General features: G+C 44.5%; 2 protein-coding genes across 6 annotated transcripts in view; one reads left to right on the top strand and one right to left on the bottom strand.

Moving 5' to 3' along the window:
* Positions 1-457: 457 nt before the first annotated feature.
* On the top strand, positions 458-15356 carry CLCC1 (chloride channel CLIC like 1). Of its 3 annotated transcripts, none has more exons than XM_066324594.1 (12): positions 458-481; positions 2064-2204; positions 3907-3999; positions 4710-4817; positions 7213-7434; positions 8567-8707; positions 9817-9910; positions 10998-11095; positions 11170-11316; positions 11950-12216; positions 12733-12976; positions 15080-15356. In XM_066324594.1, exons 2-11 carry the CDS (start codon positions 2073-2075, stop codon positions 12955-12957), a joined length of 1527 nt encoding a protein of 508 aa, XP_066180691.1. In that variant the 5' UTR covers positions 458-481; positions 2064-2072; the 3' UTR covers positions 12958-12976; positions 15080-15356. The 3 variants fall into 3 exon arrangements, with proteins under 3 accessions (XP_066180691.1, XP_066180693.1, XP_066180692.1); XM_066324595.1 differs by lacking the exon at positions 458-481 and adding an exon at positions 1384-1408; XM_066324596.1 differs by lacking the exon at positions 15080-15356 and having other exon boundaries at positions 12738-12930.
* GPSM2 (G protein signaling modulator 2) overlaps positions 13294-18802 on the bottom strand; it is a 27765-nt gene continuing 22256 nt past the window's right edge. For 2 of the 3 annotated variants that reach the window (XM_066324591.1, XM_066324592.1), the window contains 6 exons: positions 18394-18523; positions 18022-18089; positions 15952-16128; positions 15062-15224; positions 14717-14916; positions 13294-13998 (listed from right to left, as the gene is read on the bottom strand). In XM_066324591.1, the coding sequence (XP_066180688.1) occupies positions 13834-13998; positions 14717-14916; positions 15062-15224; positions 15952-16128; positions 18022-18089; positions 18394-18523 (903 nt within the window). In that variant the 3' untranslated portion in view covers positions 13294-13833. The remainder of the gene's footprint in view (positions 13999-14716; positions 14917-15061; positions 15225-15951; positions 16129-18021; positions 18090-18393; positions 18524-18802) is intronic. The other variant, XM_066324593.1, reaches the window with a different exon arrangement.

Here is an 18802-nt window from a genome sequence, read left to right as displayed (position 1 = left end):
AATAATACAGTGGTGTAGAGTAAAAAAAATCTTATTTATAAATAAGAAAATCTTATTTTTTCTTTATTATATACATATACAACACTATGTATGATACAATGCTGCGGATACAAAGCTACTTCGGAGGCAAATAGCGTTTCTCTAGTTGTCGCTCTGTGCTCAAAGCTGGCGCTCTATTTGAAATCGGTATGCCTGTAACAATGGGGATTTCCTGACGCTGATTTTATCCCAGGCTGTGTCTTTACAGGGCGGCTGTGGTTTCAGCCCGGCGCTTTTACCCGCGGCTGTTTGCCTTTAGCGAAGTCCGTCTGTCGGTGTGCGGGCTGGGGGCGGGGCTGGGGGCGGGCCCGCGCCTCCCCTCGCCGCCTCCGGCCCGCGGCTCCGCGGCGCTTCCCGGGCGGGGCGGCCCCGGCGCGGCCCTCGGCGCCGAAACACGGCGGGCAAACACGGGAGCCGAGGCCGGGAGCCCCGCGGCCCTCAGGTACCGCCGGCGCCGAGCCGGGCTGCGGGCGGGGCGGGCCGGGGCCTGCGCGGGGCCGGCGGCAGCGGGGAGGGGCCGGCGGCTCGGCGGGGCGAGGTGTCGGTGCGGCGGGGAGGCGGCGGAGGCGGGGCAGAAGCGTGCGGGGGCCGCTGCTCCGTGGCGCTGGCGGCTCCTGCGGCGCTCGGGCGGCGGGGCCGGGCCCCGCGGGGCCTGCCGCAGCCGCGCCCGGAGGACAGGGCCGCGGGGCCGGGCTGGGCGGGGATGGCCCCGCACGGCTGCCCAGAGTGACACCTGCGGGACGGCCCCGCTGCTTCCTTCCTGAAAAAACGCTGGAGACCAAAGGTCAGCAAGGAGGAATGTCGGCGTTGGCAGTCGTTCTGCAGACACAAGCCGCCCGCACCCTCAGGAGCAAGGTCTGTGAGGGAGCGCGGTGTGTCGCCCTCAGAGAGGGAACAAAGGAGCGGCAGGAGGTGGCGTGGCCGTGCTTTCTTTAAAACGATGCTGCCAGAGGCGATTAAGGCAAGGGCGTGGCCCGGCAGGTGACCAAAACCTGAACGTGGCTCCATTAACTCCAAAGTACGTGTCACTTCCCACACAGCAGCGTGTCCGTGCTAATGGAGAACGACGTGTCCCGTGCTTTACATGCATGACTTAAGTCACCCACACTGCACCTTAATGTGAAATGGCATCAGCCTTTTACCCTCCCTGAAGAGAGCCAGTATAAATACAGGTTATTTATAAATATGGCCAGTATAAATACAGGCTCAGGGGGGCGGAGGTCAGAGGAAACTCCGTTTCTGTATCCGGGGCCTGTGGGGGCTGTGCCTCTCCTCCTCCACAGGAATGCGGCTGGAGTAAGACTCCAACACCGAGGAAATTCAGACAGCCGCCTTCTGTCTGCGATTGTGCTTTTAGTCGTCTTCCACTGTAACGTATTTTTTGTCAGTTTATTGCTTTTTGTGCGTGTCCTGATGTGCTCCTGCAGACTGTTTATCGCCGACAATCCAGCGTTTCTGTTCCTCAGCGTTTTTCACCTGAGGGCTGCTGAACGTTTTCAGGCTCTCTGGTCTGGCCATGAGCAGACTGACAGTGTGTGATCTGGGATTGTGGTGGTTCTTACTGAGTGTGACTGGGCTCGCGGTGCTGTACTGCCTCTGTGCTTCCCTTTTTGGTGCTGAATTGGCCATCCCTCAGAATCAAAGCACAGCCAGCCCCCAGCCCCAAAATGAAAGGGCTGTTTTTCTGCCAGATCTTCATGTGACAGAAGAATTTGCTTTACTGTTAACACAATGCCCTTGTGGTGAAACGTGCTGGAGTTCTGCACTCTTTTGTCATATTTAGCAACGCTGAACTCTGTGCTACACCTGCTGATAACAAAGTCAGGGGTATTGATCCACTCATATCATATTGTATTAATACATTATTGGGGAAAAAATATAAAAGTGAATTTAAAACTGCTTAATTGGGAACTGAGTTTTTAAAAACCTCCACTTACAGTTTTTTTTCATGTAAGACTGTTTCATTTTTTTCGTACAGCATGTTACACTCTGACCTAAGTGCTTGAATTTCTTGTTATATTCAGTGATACAGGATGCTGTCTCCTTTGGTATTGTGTGCAGTTATGCTGATAGGGAGCTGTAAAGTTCAAGAAGATGAATGGATTGACCCCACGGATATGCTCAATTATGATGCAGCATCAGGAACAATGAGAAGACCTTATAAGGTAGAAAAAGAAAGGGTGCGTGTCTCTCCCAGAAAAGCTAAATGCTGTTGGAAGATTGCTTGCAAATGGTGACAGTAGATAATGGTAGCAGTATGGTGCTTTTAAGGGCTTGTTATGTCATGTCTGACTCCATACACAGAAAAGTCTTTGTGTCCATGGTGGAAATTGCAAGAGAAAAAACAGTGTAATTAGTTCAGGACCTTTCCCTGGTGAGCTTCTGTTGCACCCAGATCAAGTCAGATCAAGCAGGCTTTTTGTATTTTCACGGTGGTGCTTGATTTATGCAGATTGTGGCGCCACAGGCTACTGCTCTGAGTACTGGGTTAAGCAACTCTTGCTAGTTTCTCAAGTATAGTGTTAAATAGCTTGAAAATCACGTTCCTAACTGATAAAAGTTGGAGGAGTTAATTATTGTATTTTATATTAATTAACCAGTTTCCCATTTCTTGTGTGGGACTATTATGAAAGTCAATGGTGCTTTGTAATGCTGAGCCTCAGTTTTCAGAAAGAAGATCAGAATAGGGATTGAGTGCTGTACTTTTAATGATTCATTAACATTGAAAAGAAGATGAAGTAGGAAAAAAATTGGCTCCAGCAAGATGAATTGTATCCTCTGTCTTGTATGAGGAGTAGACTCTAAATACCATGAGATGCATGCTGCTTGTCTTGTGCATGTGTACACACATGGCACTGTAAACTGGAGGTGGTTGTAAGGGTACCCTTGATTTTTGCCATTATTCAGCTTTCAGGTTTGGTTTTTTAGTCTTGAAGAATATTGTGTAAACACTACAGAATGTAATTTTCTGAAGCTTAAAACATGCGGAGTGTATTATTGCTCTCCACAGCTTTTCTCATCAACCTCCAACTTCTCCAAGTCCCCCTGATAGTCATTAGCATCCTTAAGATCCAGCAGCAAGCTTTGGAGTCTTGAAGCCTGCAGCCCAACTGCTTCAGCTTTTATAAAAAAAGTAATAGCTTTATTATTGTCTCCTGCAAAAACAGAACTACATCTTAAACAAAAACAATTTACTGTTTTGTGTTAGTCCATCCTCTCAGGATTTCTTTTCTGCTCTGCAGAGAGTTTTTAGGTGGGCAGGCTGTGTGTTCAAGCCCTCAAAACCAGAGTTTGTTTCAGCATGAGTTCACTGATTCAGGTGCTGTTGTGCTTCCTCTTGGAGACTTCCCTCGGTGTGCACAGCTGGTTGTGTAGAAGCTCAGGCTGGGTGTGAGCAGTGAACAGAAAACACGTTGTGCTCTGGGGCAGGGAAGGGCGGAGAGCCCAAAATGGGGTTTGTGTTTACTTGCAGTCTGGCTGGTGGCGTGGCCAGCTGGACTGGGAGTTTGCCCGCCTGGAAACTGCCCCTTTGCCTGCTGAGTCAGTTTTTAGCCAGTGCCATTATCTAATCTGCTGCACTCTGTGGGTCATCACCAGCACTGGAAGGAGGGGAAAGGGCAAGGGGGGGAGGACAGGCAAGACCTCACCTTTTGAAGGCAGTGTGCATTTAGATAAACTCAGAGCAGTTGTCCATCTGGAGCCTAAAATAACAGCGGAGAGGTCATTGGGAGAGTATTAGCAGCAAAGATCTGTACTCAGTTTTTAGCTCCTTTGCTCCTTCTAAAGTGATGTGACTGTAGAAGTGTAGCAGGGCATGTTGGTCCAATTCTTGGGTTCTAAAAATGCGTTTTTCTTCTGTAATTTTAGCCAAGCTACCAAGACTCTGAGGAGCAGGCTGTGGATACACTCAGTACTGAAATACCACATTGTTCCAGGGTAATAGATACCTTGCAACATAAGGTTTGTTCTTCAGAGTATTTTCCAGTGTTTTATAGTTTGTGCTTTCTGATAATGCTGTTCTGGATAGTATCAAACAGGTGCATTGCTGGCATAATTTATGCTTTATGGAGGGGGAACCTCTAGGCAGAGACTGAAAGTGGTTTGAATTAATTTTCAAGTTGTTGTTCTGCCTACACATTTCCTGATGTGTAACAAAATTGATAGGATGTTACCCCGTGCTGTTCTCAAGCTGTCCTGTCCTGTTTGGTTTGAAGGGGTGAGTTGTGGGCACAGAGACCTGGGCAATGTGCAGAGCTGCAGCTCTCAGGTGCTGCTGTCAGACTCCTCCCAGGATGTGAGGATGCCCTCACTGGACACTCAATGGGATGTGTCATTTTAATGTTGTTTTAGTTAGTTTGTGGTTTTAGCAGTTCCCTCTTTTTTTTTTCCTGATGCAAACTTAAAATGTAAGGAGGTCCCGATGTTTACATTTGTTTCTAGCCTTACTGAGGTCAGGATTTGAATTTTACTAGCAGATGTGAAATCTCCAGTACTGGCCAGTCACATGGAAAGTAGTATCTTCAGGAGCTGTGTATGCTTTCTATCTGGCATACTAACCATGGAATCATTGGTAAACCAAAGAAATGTGGTGGTACATTTGGAGGTTTTTCTCTCCTCTGAAGGAGCTGCTTTGAGCAAAGTGAATAAAAGTGTCTTTTGTACAATTGCAGATTGCGGAGTGTGAGAAGAGGATTGCCAAATCACACGAGAGCCGGAGCTTTTATATTTTTAAGCGATACTTGAATAAGATTTTAAATGAAGCTGGAAAACTTGGCCTTGTAGGTATTTGAACAATAATTTTTAAAAAGACTTAATTAAAATTAATTCATATTACTGCTTTATGTAGTTTTCACAGTTACCAAGCATTGATTAATTATGCTGGTGTATTTTAAATGAAATGAAGGGAACTGAATAGCAAAGGAAAAGATGATAGAAGTATGTGCATCCAATACTGCTGAGGAGACACAGTTGTCATTTGATCTGTAAAGCATCCAAAGGAAGGGTTTGTGAATTCAGTGTATCTAACCATCTGTTGCTGGAATGCAGCTGTAGGAACACTTTGTTCTGGTGATGTTAATGGTTGGAAACTGGAAGGAGCCACATTTGAGTTGTTCGTTGTAGACTTTTAAGGCTCGTATTGTAGGTGTACAATGTTAACCTGCAGAGGGTGGAAGTAAGGACAGGTGACCTGGGAGGAGTACAGAGAGATTGTCCAAGCAGGGACAGGGATCAGGTTAGGAAAGCTAAAGCCCAGATAGAATTAAATGCCTAAAGAGGGGATGAGGTCCAGAGAGATCCTGGCAGGTGTGAGAGGTGGGTCCATGCAAAACTCATAAGTTCAGTCAGAGGTCCAAGGTCCTGTACATGTGTTGGGACAATGCCAGGAACAAGAATAGGCTTGGGTGGAGAATGGATTGGGCCTGCCCCCGAGGAGAAATATTTGGGAGTGTCAGTGAACCTGGCAATGTGAGCTAGCAGCCCAGAAAGCCAACTGCACCCTGGGCTGCATCCAAAGCAGTGTGGGCAGCAGGGCAGGGAGGGAACTGTGCCCCTCTGCTCCGGTGAGACCCAGCCTGCAGTGCTGCATCCAGCTCTGGGGCCCCCAGTGTAGGGAAGAACATGGACCTGGTAAAGCAAGTCCAGAGGAGGCCACAGAGATGATCAGAGGGCTGGAGCATCTCTCCTACAAAAACAGACTGAGAGAGCTGGGGCTGTTCAGTCTGGAGAAATAAGGCTCTGGAGAGACCTTAGAGACCCTTCCAGTACCTGGAGGGGGGTCCTGTAAGAAGAACTTTTTACAAGGGCGTGCAGTGCTAGGGCAAGGGGAAGGGGCTTTAAACTGAAAGAGGGGAGGTTTAGATATTGAGAAGAAATTCTTTGCTCTGAGGGTTGTGGGGCACTGGAAGAAGTTGTCCAGGGAAGCTGTGGATGCCCCATCCCTGGAAGCATTCAGGGCCAGGCTGGATGGGGCTTTGAGCAATGTGGTCTGGTGGGACCCCTGACCTCTGACTATGAGGGTTGGAGCTAGATTATCTTTATCTTAAAGGTCCTGTCCAACCCAAACCATTCTGTGATTCTAACCATCAGGCAATAGCAGCTTATTAGAGTTTCCATATAAGAATCACCTTATTACTTTCTTTATGCAGTGGTTTCAGCTGGCGTAGAGTGCATTTCCTTCCAGGCAGGCTGTGCAGTGCTGTGCTTTGGGCTCGGTGTGAGAGCACTGGTGATCACACTCGGGTGTTGAGTTGGGGCTTTCTCTAGCTCAAGGAGCTCTCAGTGCCTGGTGGCAGCGAGGAGGGGCAGGAGGAGCTGTGGGGGAGTGTGGGCAGGAGAGCTGAGCTGGGCTGGGCCCAGGGACACTGCACCCAGGGCTGTGTGCTCCCCGGGGCTGGGGGAGCTGCCCACAGGGGCTGGGGGCTGCTGGAGGACGAGGTGGGCATTGGTCAGGCCAGGGAGCAGTTGCACTGTGCACCACTTGTTCTTCTGGGTTTTATTTCCTTCTTTTTCTCTCTTCATGACCTGTAGTATTATTGCCATCATATTTTATTTTGTTTCCTGTACTTGTCTCAGTTCATGAGGTTTGCCTTTTTCTTCACTCTGCTCCCCACCAGGAGGGGTATTACTAAAGGGAGTGATGGCTGCATGGTACTTTAGTTGTTGGCTGGGCACTTTATTATAGTGTCTTTGGAGATTTTCTTTATTCTGAGGTAGGAGAATTGATTTTTAATAATTGATGTGATTAATAAGCAAAATTACTGTTAAATAAGGAACATTATATGTAGCAATGTAAAACTTATTATTTTAGTATATAGTAGTTTCTGTCTGTATTATCCAGCTGTGACCAAGGCACACTTGGTGTATGTGTAATTACTACTTGTTAATGAGCTTTGATTCTGAAATCTTAGTAATAGATGAGATAATTCACTTTATTTTTTAGGGTCTTTTCTGTAGAGTCGAAGGATTACAAACCAATTGAGTTGTGTTTAAGTGCTTAGATGAACAAAAAGGTTACAGCCCCACAGTATGCCCCCTGTCCCATGTTTCCACCCTGCAGTCTGCTTCAGAAGGGTGCTGGTGCAGAATGGCTGTGATCAGGCTTTGGCCTGTGGATGCATTTCTGTTTCCAAATGAGGAGCTTGTAACCCTTACTCTGCTTTGCCTTGAGTTCAGCCTGAGGAGAACGTGGGCCATGTGCATTACGATGCTGAGGTCATTCTCACCAGACAGACGTACCTGGAGATGCTGAGGTTTGTCAATGAGGAGGCCTGGCAGCCAGGGGCCCTGGATGAGGCACTCAGTGATGTCTTGGTCAACTTCAAGCGCCATGATGATCAAGCCTGGCGATGGAGATTTGAAGATGCCTTTGGAATTGATCTATATAATTTGTTTTTGGTAAGAAAATCAGGGTTGATTGTTGGTTTTAATTGCTGTTTTCTTCAGTTTCTCTGTGCGAGTCAATTAATGTTACTATCTTAACTCCACAGATAAAGCAATTCTTTCCGTCATACTTTCAATGAGTCACTTTTTTTTTGTGGTTGCCAAAGGATGTATTTGCTTTAAGAAGGAATTCAAGGTTTTTATTCCTGTGGTCATCTGTTCTCATTGTAGCTTTGGATTGGGGCTTTTTTTATGGTGTGTTCTTTTTTCTTATCTTTTATATCTGTGCTGCCAGACTCATTGTGCTCTAGCACTTTCTTACCACTAGACATCTCGTGCATTATAGATCTTCCAGGTTTGTCTCTTGTTTATGTAGTTGTTGAAGCTGTTGGCTTCTTCAGGAGTTGGAATATATTTATACTGAGACAAGTATATATTTGAACTCCTATAGGTCAGAGGCTTTTGCAAATTTTGTGGGGAAAATCGTGTAGTGTTGGAGAGGAGAGCATGACTGTGGGATTTATAAAGTGCTAAGTGGAGGATCTCTAATAAACTGATGCTTTTCTGCACAAATCTTTACAATTCAGACTATTCCAATGTTTATTGCTGACATGATCTTGCAAGTAGCCTGTCTAGATCTGAGGGGTCCCTGGAAGCCGGATGACAAAAGCAGGCTGTCAGTAACCTCTGATAGGGGGCCTCAGGGGGAAAGACATTGTGAAGAGCTTCTCTGAAGTCTTGCTGCTGGTACCCAAACTGTAGCTTTGTCTCTTTACCAAAGTGCAGCAGTTGGCAGCAGTTGTTCTGTGGTTCACAGCAGGCACAAACTGCTCAGGCACTGACTGACACCAATTTGATAATTTAGAAGTGTAGCCACTAACATAACAAACCTCCTAAGGAAGAAATAACTAAATATGGCAAGGAACTAATGAGCAACTGCAGTGTAAGGCAGGAATGAATATTAGTACTGCCATGAAACTGTTCTGCCTTGTGCTGCTCAGATGCAGGAAGCAAGGAAGACTTCTCAGCTATTCCGTGTAAATGACATTAGTACAAACAAAAATTGGGAGTTTCTTCATGTGTACTGTCAGTAAGCTTGGAAAGTTCCAAATGTGGGTTCATCATTTTTTCCTCTTTTCTTTTTCAGCTACTCTTGTGCTTACTGTGCATTGTAATTGTAATAGCTACAGAACTCTGGACACGTATTCTTTGGTTTGTTCAGCTAAAACGTATTTTATTAATAAATTTTTTCATCAGTTTTGCATGGAATTGGCTTTACTTGTATAAGGTAAGTTCTGTAATCTTAATGGCTTTTTGGCTTAGACCTTTACAGTTATGGGGGAGTTAAGGTTGTTTAGTTCCTTTGGTTAGTTTACATATAGCTTTTAATTAACTGCAAAATAAAGAGATAAACATTTTCTTTTGCATGTTGATGGGTGTGTTAGGTGTAAACAGCAAAAGAAACCCTGACAACTTTGTCCTGCTGTAGAGATGCACATAATTCAGAGAGCACTGCAATTGTGATTTCACTAATGGGTGAGGCAGATGTGACCTCTGACTAAAGCAGTTGGTAGAAAAGTTACACAAAAATACATTCTGAGTTTTTTCCTTAAGATCCCCTGGTGTTTGATGTGACAGACCAGGTAAATGCCCCATTAATGGTGATGAAGTGGCTGATGGTGCAATAGGATCAGTGTTGTTGAGGAAGAATTTAAACTACCAGATCAACACCCAGCCACAAAATCTTCCCTCACATCTTGTCAATCAGGATTGAACTGCAGCTTGTCAGAGCCAGGGACAGCAGTGTGGAGAGTGGGAGGGCTCTGGCATGGGGGTGGAATACCATACTTGGGTTGAGGAAATGGAGAATGTCAGTTTTGCAACAGATGATTTGACTGAATTTTTTCTGTTTTGATTATCAGTTGCAAACTGTAAGGTAAAACGATAATATATACAGGTATTTCTTATGGGAATTATTTGAAAATAAAAGAGGATGTTTTAACTAGTAATTGCATGACAGCTGTGTCTTTATTCCAGAAACATTTTAAGGAAAGATGTCATCAGTTTCCTTTTGCCTTGAACTTGTATCTTTAAATATTGGAGTCTGGTCCTTTGGCAATTCAGACTCCTTTTGGAGAATAACTTGGAGGCAGCCGTTATCTCAGGGGTTTTGTCCATTCCTAGGAATTTCTTACAATCCAACTCCATTAAATTGTTTCGGTAGTAAACTCTTCCGAATACATATGACACGGGGAATCGTCATTGCGAGGGGACGCTGGGGAAACTGTGATGTGTGTGGAGAGCTGTGGCAAGGCTGCTGGGGGCAGACGGGGGGCGAGGAGCAGCAGTGTGGCTGCAGCAGCTGAGCCCCTGTTCCCCTGGGTGCTGTCCCTGCAGTTGGCCTTCGCCCAGCACCAGGCCGAGATCGCCAAGATGGGGCAGTTCGACAGCGTCTGCGTGGAGAAGCTCGACTGGCGGGGAACTCTCTTCGGTGAGAGCTCGTCCCGGGGCCTTGCAGTAGACAAAACACCCTTCATAGCATCCCAGCATGCTCCCATTTCTGCATCAGTAGTGCAGGGAATTGTCTTCAGTGCGGGATTATGTGGTTTTACCGTTTGTCCATCCCGTAAGACTTTGTTTCCTAGGCCTTGGGAGGAGAGCTGATCACAGCACTGTACTTGGAGTATGTCACGGTGTTACTTCTTTTTCTTGTAACTTCTCTGTGTTTCCCCAGCCACAGTCCCCAATGCCTTTCAGTGCCATTTACTAAAGACAGGCAGGCAGAGTTCAGGACAAGGATTTTTTTTTTTTTTTTAGTCAGGTCTGTGAGTACAGTGGATTTCAGGAATTGGACCTGGAATTGTTTATTCAGGTGTTACTATTTTACAGAGAAAGCTGATGTTTTTATTAGCTGTTATTTCTGTCCAGTGCTATAGCAGGTAGATGAAGGGTGGCAGTTCTTAAAGAGTGCTTTGTTCTTAGTCTTCCCTGTGTAATTTCTTGGCTCTGTTCTGTTTTTGATACATGTCAATGATTTATGTTCTGACTGCAGTAAAACTGAACTACAGAAACACTGATGCCGTGAATCACTTGTTTATAATGTAAAAGTTGCTTTGAGAAATAACCTTTCCTGCTTGTAACTAAACCAGACCCTTGAATCTAGCAAGCCAAGCAGATGATTTCAATCTCCCTGCAGCCTGGCAGATGAGCAGTAACACAGAATGATGCTGTGGCAGTAGTAGCTGTGGACACATTGTGCAAGTTCATTGTTTCCACAGATGAGACTTTTTCCCTGAGGCTTCTGGGAACTGATCTCCCCTAAAGAGTTTCCTTGATCATACATGGAGAAACTTCAGGTTCTTCTCTTTCTTTCCAGCCTTCCCTCCCCTTTCTGCATCCCCTAGACTGGATAAACTGTACTGCCAAGCAAATCTCAGATGTGTAAAAATAAATCTCACTTTTGAGCTGTATCTAGAAGAGTTCTTTTCCATCTGTAGCTGAAATGCTCCCTTCTGTATTGCTGCTATGCACAAAATGTATTTTTAAGCAGTAAAAATATGTCTCTGCTTTGACTTCAGAATGGCTTAGAAGTACATGGACACTTCAGGATGATCCTTGTCAGAAGTATTATGAAACTCTGCTTGTAAATCCTATTTTGCTGGTTCCACCAACAAAGGTATGTGCCAAGCCCAAAGGGACTGTTCATGGTTGTTGGCTGTGTGACAACAGTGGTTTTGTTTATTTTTCTAGGCCTTGGCAATAACTTTCACCAACTTTGTAACTGAGCCTTTGAAGCACGTAGGACAAGGTATTGGTGAATTCATCAAGGCACTTATGAAGGAGATACCATTAATTCTGCAGGTTCCAGTGCTCATTATGATGGCTCTGGCTGTCCTGGTTTGTATCGTTCATCTTACATTTAAAAGCTCAGTTTTATTTTTTAATATTAAATGTATTTATATTTAAATGTTATCTATTATATTACCTATTTCTCCTTTGTACAACTGAACAGATTGCTTAGCAGAAAGAAATTACTTCTGCAAGGGAATTTTTTCTTGACAAAGGCTTCATACTACAGTTGGTCTAGGAATTAAAAGAGCCAAGTTTTGTATTCACACTATATTCCTCTCCCACTCCCCAAGTGGGATAGAGTAGCATTAAACTGCTTAGAATCTTAGACTCTCTGACAGTTTACTGCACCCCACATCTTGATGTAAGGTACAGTAAACTTACTCATGGTGTTTTGGGTCATTACATCACGTTGCATGTAGTTGGCATTTAGAACAAAAACATTGAGTTAGAGCCTTAAACATCTTCAGTGTAGCACCAACCTTAAACATCTTCAGTGTAGCACCAACAGTGAACTGCATGCAGCTTGGTCAGACTGCAGAAAGCTTGAGCTGGAGTTTTCTCTTCACCTGAGCTTTTCCTTCAGGGTCTTTCAGACACATGATAAGAAATCTGTGGGAGAACCATAGGCTGCAGATATTTGGTGTTTTGCTCAGTTTGGGTTTTTTTCGTCTCCCCCAGGCTTTTTTCTATGGCGCAGGATCATCAGTGTCTGCATTAAGATACTTAACATCTTCTCAGAAGAGTCTTCCTCTGGCTGCCAGTGAGCAGGAGCAGATCTCCGACGGGAGGACGGAGGATGAGTATCCTGTGCAGAAGGCTCTGAGTGTCCCCAGAGGCCACCAGGACAGAGGGGACGCCCCCAGCCGGCCCCTCCCCGCGGTGAGGGCGGGCGGCGGCAGCAGGAGCTCGGGCACGGCGCACGCCGGCCGGGAGCCCGATGCACAGGTACCAGTCCCACGGAGCACGGCCCCGGGCGGCTCCTGCTGCTCTGGGAGCTGCCGCTAAACTGGGCACACTGACACAGCATGCTTAGCCAGAGCTGCGGGAGGGAGCAGTGAAGGAAGTACACCTTCCCCTATGGAACAGTTTGAGAGAGGGCTCTTGGATGTGTTTCTTCTGGCTAACTGTGGCAGGAGACTGCTGAATTAAAACCCTTTGTAGTAAAAACAACTTCGGTTTTGAGAGATCAGTATGTATATGTCAGCCTGGGCAATCATGATAACCCACAGAAGAAATGTTGAGGAAAAAAGCAGTGCTGACTTCCCTGCAAACTACAGAAAATTCAAAGCAAGATTTATGCTCCATATTGGGCTTCTTTACATGTTCTGTTTCGTGAGAGAAAAAACCCCACCTTTTTCATGCTTTGGGAGAGCCCTGTCCCTTGAGCTGGGATGCACTTGAAACAACAGATGCTATCACTTTTGATTGCTTAATAATGATTATTATTAATTTTTTTTGCAGAGCAGGTTGCACACTGAATCTGAAGTTCAAAGACTTGAAACTCTCAAAGCTGAAAACCTTAATGAAGAAGCTGCACTTGAGCAGCAAAAACAGGAGACAGGCAAAGCAGGAGAGACTGGAGAAAACTGTGACCCTGATAAAAACCTAGAAGGGAAAAGTTCTGCCATGGAACCATGTGAAGAGAAGAAAAAGAGTGTTTTACATGATTCCCAGGAAAGAGACTGAGGAAGACCCAGGCTCTGCTGTAAGTTCTGTCTAATCTTTACTTGTCAGGTACTTGCTAATTCTGCTCTCATTCTCAAGTGTAGAAGAGAGAACAGCAGTAAGGTAGGTAGGTACAGAAGCAGCACCTGTGCAGTTCCTGTGTGTGACACTGGGAGTTGGTGCCCAGTGCCCTCCAGCCCTGTGATTCCTGGTGCATGGGCACATAGCACACAAGCTGTAGAGCAGCATGGGCAGCTGTTTCTTGAAATTAAGTACTCCTAGAAAACTGCTGAGTGAAAAACTGTTTTGAATTAACGTAGGAAACAGTTAACTAAATATAACCAAAAAACCATCATGTTTGAAAAAATTATTTTTTATTAAACGGAATTAAAACTAGGGTTTAATTTTTTTATAGAAATGATTGCTTCTTCCAAACTGTGTTTCTGCAAAGAGACTAAATACTGAAGGTATTTCTTCTTTTTTTAAAATTATTTTTTTAAAAAAGGTATAAAAGAAAACAGAACTTTTTTTTCAGGAGGTACAAATCAGGGAAAAAAATCAGTTTTCTTTAAAAAGAACATAAAAATTTAAGTCTTACACTAGATTGAGACAGTGGTAGAATCCACTCATGAGCAATGAGAGAATTGACAGAGAAAAAAATCATCTTAATCTTGATAGACTAGAGGCAATTAAGAGGGAGACAGTACCAGTACCTCAGACACTGCTCCGAAAGCAGCTGCAGCCCTGTAACTACTGCTCCCCATTGTGATGCTGCTGCTATTGCAGTGCAAAATCAGGAGAAAGGAGATAACTACAATTAAAAAAGGCAAATGTGCTTTTCCAGCAAACCCAAATGATCCCTAGGATGCTGTTGTACAGTACATTCCTCTGAGGTCTTCAGCTGGAATTGGATCCCTTTATAGCTGAGGGTAAGTGGACTCTCTGCTCATCCATCCTCTTCGCTTGTGAGCGCAAAATCAGGCTGAAGAAATCCTCATCTGGTACAGTGGGGCCTTTGGCAGCTCCTGGGGGAGCACATCTTTGATCATCCAGTCTGGAACCCTGCAGAAAGACCAAGCAATAAAAGCTGCATATTTACAAGACAATGTGGAGTAAGTGAACAATATTAAGTGAAAAAACTACTAAAAGCTTTTGCTGTCCGATTTAAAGCTAGCAGAGAGATTTAATTTTTTAAGTTTTGTTTCAAGTAAAACTTGCTAAATGAAATTAAGAGTCCCAAGTGTAAGTAAAATGGTTCCTCTGACATACTTGTGCCCATCAGACAAACCAGCAGGTCTTTTTCATTTTTTTTGGTCTCATTGGTATAGGCACATGCTCTAATTGAAAATCAGTCACCTCACTTGTTTATTGCTATAAACCTGCATTTAAACTTAACCTCATGGGAATGATGACCACTATTACCACCAAAACCTAGATACTGAATTCTTTCAGCTGATAAATTAGGATTGCTGGTGTGTCAGGTGCCAGGTCTAAACACTTACAACCATTTTACATACTCCTTGTACTAGCCTCACTTGCTTTTCTTCCCTTCTTTATAAGCATTTTTTACTTTTAAGAGTTACTGTGCTATAAACACCAAAATCACACTTACTAGACAGTGGATGATAAAAAACCCCCAGCTCCACTCTTCTGTTCTCTCATGTTCTTCCTTACCTGCCCGATGGCTGGGTATCCTAAAGCACGCGCTAGACACAGTGGCTGTCCCTGCAGGAGTTCAGGCGCAGGAGGCAGAGCCGGGGCAGCAGGTGCCCAGACTGACCTGGCATTTGATGAGTATGTCGAAGAAGTCGTCGTCCAGGTGGCAGCTGCTGCTGGCCATGAGGTGTCCCAGCACGGGCTGCCGCAGGCCGGGCAGGTCGCTGGCGCTGGCGCGTTGGTCGTCCAGGCGGCGGCTCTGCGAGCTGGCCAGCAGGTCCAGGAACTCATCCGTGTGTGGGGACACCAGCGACGGGGACAGGGCTGCCAGGACACACACACAGCCTACAGTCAGCCCGGGAGACACCCGCTGCTCTGCTGGCTCTGCCGTGCAGATACAGTATGGAATACAGTATACAGTATTGGGCAAAGGTCAAGTCAAATACGGATTTTACTTTTAAAAAATTACATTTTATTGTCGTTTTAGGTGGAGTAGAGGATGTTGCCACTGAAGCAGCTGAGAGTCTGTTCTTCTCCTGGAAGCAGCACCTCTGATCGTCCATCCTGTTACTCTGGAACCGACTCAGCAGATCAAAGAACCCTTCGTCTGCCATTGTCTCACGACTGCTTTTCTGAAAAGGAGAAGATTTAGGGTACTTGACCTTGGAGTTCCTACAGCTGGGACAACTGCATCAGAGTTTCAGTCCAGTAATATTTTTGATATTTACGTATCTGAAATTCATTAAATTAATTTTTTTAGTCAACCATTTCTATTAGCCAGAGATCTATCATAGGAAGAGATGGTAATGCTAGGGCAGCATTTTGGAGAGTGAAGTATATTAGAAATGTTTCGTTCTCTGAAATGGAAAGGAACAGTGCTCTGATCATGGTACAATGGGAGTTACTCCTCCTCAGCCATTGTCCAACAAAACCTCAAATGCCCATGAGAGGAAAAAGAAACAAGAGCAGCAATTAACAGTTGCCATTGTCTCCTCAGGTCTATGACCATATGACTCAGTTCTTTTATTTTGAACTAAAAAGTATGTCCAAAATGTCTCCCAGTGCCTGAATCAGAAAAACTAATGTGGGGTCTAGAAGAGACTTAGAAATAAACTTTGTTTGCAAGCTGAGCTCTAACTTCAAAAGCTCTACCATGAATGAAATGTTTGAGTAGTAGGAAAATCTTAAAGCTGGCACCACCCCTGACAGAGCTGTAGCATGACAGATTCTGCATCAGTTTAGAGCCACAGTGCTGAAATCAAGTTAAACTGAACAGGATGGCTGCAGGAAGGTGTTTCCCACAATTCTGATCACACGAAGATGAGTAAAGGCCATGATCTCCCAGCTCACCACACCTACCCTCTGAGAGTTTGGAAGTCGATGGTCAATGGAATTACTGGCATCCTGCAAAACTTTGGAGGTGGTGCCTTTTTTGTACTTTTTGCCTTTTAGTCGATTTACAAAATGAAGTTTTGCTGAAGTTTTGGCAACCAGTGGTTTCTGTTTAGCAAGAATCTCACTGTTCCAGTTTGGAACCTAAGAAAACAAGAGTCAGGAAATGAAGCCTTCTGATTTTATTTACCAGTACCTCTTACTTGCTGCTTTTCCTCCCCGAAATGAGGCAGTTTACACTGTTTGGTTCATGCAGCCACAAGGATGGTTATGATTCCTGAGCTGCTGTTAGCAGGTTAGTGCTGTTACTGCTCAGTCTGAGAACTGAACTGTGCTGTAACACCCGATGGATTAAAACATGATCAGATCCTGGTTTAATTAAACACACTAAAATTGTCCTTGCTGACTGCAGTGCAGGAAAGGCAGTTAATACAAGTGCTGAACTGCAGGCACAGCTGGCATTTCAAAACCAGAAAGAAAAAAAAATTAAAAACAGACCCCATATTGCACAAAGTGTTTATACAAAGTGTTAGAGCAAAAGAAACCCTTACACAAATGCAGCTACTCAACCAACGTTCCCTCAACTTTTGATGTACACAAACTTCCCAATAAAGACTGAAAAGAAAGAGGGAGACAAATGCTAGAAGAAAACAGGAATAACTGTCTCCTTTCACTAACAACAGAATGGGTAACTGTATCAACCTGACAGATTTCCCCTAAAACTTCCTCTAAAATAAACAGAATTGTCCACAACTGACAGACTCCTGTAACTGAATAAAAACAACCCAGTTTTTTTCCTGATTCAACATCAGGATCACAAACAGAGTCACAAATCTTCCAGCCAACACTGCCTACCAGATGGATTTCCCTTTTCAAGGTTTTACTGAACACCAGACTCTGAGAAGATGCCATCCTGTACCATCAAACGCTGAGGCACAGGTCAGGGGTTGCTCTACATATCAGACATTCATGGAAGAAACACTACTCAAGTACCTTGAAAAAAGCCCTTTGTAAGCTTTACATTGCAATAGTGAATTAATGGCAGAAATCTACAGGACACATTATAGTGTTTTTAAAAGGGCACAGGCTGTTAAGAGGATACATATTTAAAAGAGCTCCCAGATAAATAAGATTCAGAGAGTAAGAAAACCCAGCTGATAGTGGCCAAAGGTTACAAGGTTCCCTGCAGAGGCCTTGCCCTAGACTAAAGAGAGTGTTCTTAAAGCAGAACCCAAAGAGGCTCTTGAGCACCAGTGCTGATTTCACCTGTACTGACTGACACATCCTTTGAGATTTTACTGATTAACATGACAGTGTTTGCCTCACTTGAAGAGATTGGAATTAGACATCCTGGTGTGGAGGGAAAAATACCAATTTTAGTCTGCCACTGGAGTCATTTAGGCAGAACTGCCAGCCCACTGTTGAAAGGCAGAATGTGAAGGAAATCTCTCACAAACTGAGACAAGGATTTTAATCAGGAACTCCCATCACCAAGAGATTTCTGAGCTTGGGAAAGAAGGTGTTTGGCCTGTGACTCAGCTGTAACATTTCTGAAACAGCATCCTTACTCAAGATGGAGGTTGAAGCTTCTGACGGTTTGCAAGTTGGTTAAAATCTCTAAGTGAAGAAACCAGCATGCATTTTAAGTGATTACAAAATGACTGTAACCAAAGAAAAAGTGTTCAGAAGAGCTAAGCTAAAGCTTAGGAATTTTATTCTGAATTACTTCCATGCTGCAACCTCAACCCATCTCCATAAAGAGATGAAAGAATCCCTTTGATGCTCATTACAGAACCTCATTCTTTCTCATTTGTGCAGGGAATAAAGCAAGCTTCCCACAAGCCATTACAGCCATTACCTGTCACACGCTGTTACCTACATGACAAAAGTATTATTTGTTAGTATTGTTAGACCTGCTGTTGTGGAGCTCCTATGATCAACTGAATTAAAAAAGGGAGGCAAAAGGCACATCAGCACACCCTCAGAAATGTTTCACTGCAGTCTCAGCAGCAGAACAGAAAGAAGCAAAGTGCCAACCTTTTCTGGTGTTAATTTCATAAGTTCCATGTTCTCCATACTGTAACGGCGTCCTCTTGGTCTGCCACCTTCAAGAGACAAATTCATCTTTTTATTATTAAAATTTATGGTACCACTTGCAAAGCTGTGGCTGTGCTCATCTAAGGTCCAAGACAATTAGAACACATGAAGAAACTGAGCAGTAACCTGTGATTCACAATATAAGTCCTGCAGAAAAGGAGGTGCTGGAGGGGTCCAATACTGCAAGAACCATTTTTAGCTGCTGGGGAGAAAACCAAGCAAACTTGCATACTCAACCATGGTCAGTAAAGAACTCAAGAGATTCTTTTTCAAGTTCTCTGTTGGAAAAGTACTGCAGAAAGAGGCACATACCATTCAGACTGTTCTCCACTGCGTGGCTTTCTGCCATCATAGAGTTGTTTGTGCTGTAGCTTAATCCAAGAACCATTTGAAGATCTGAGAGATTAAGTCTGGCAGTGAGTTCTCCACTTCTGTCTCCTACCTTCAAGCAAATAAAAGCAGCAGTTGTATTACCTTAACAAATACTCACATGTGTAAGTGTGAAGCAGTCCTTTCCCCCTAGACTTCTGAGAGAAAAAGGCTGAGAAAGTTTTCCAGGTTGAAGACTGAGAACATCTTTTTAAAGAAGTAACAACTAACAGGTAACATAACAAAGCCTAAAATAATCTCTGCTAGGCTACTAACTTGGAGCCCATGATGACACTGTGAGTGGCGACACCTGAACTAAGGAGCTGACTGCAGTGAGAGGGTGGCTGCAATA

This window comes from Sylvia atricapilla, chromosome 9, assembly GCF_009819655.1.
Source record: "Sylvia atricapilla isolate bSylAtr1 chromosome 9, bSylAtr1.pri, whole genome shotgun sequence".
Classification (NCBI taxonomy): domain Eukaryota; kingdom Metazoa; phylum Chordata; class Aves; order Passeriformes; family Sylviidae; genus Sylvia; species Sylvia atricapilla.
This window is presented reverse-complemented; position numbering and strand designations above follow the sequence as displayed.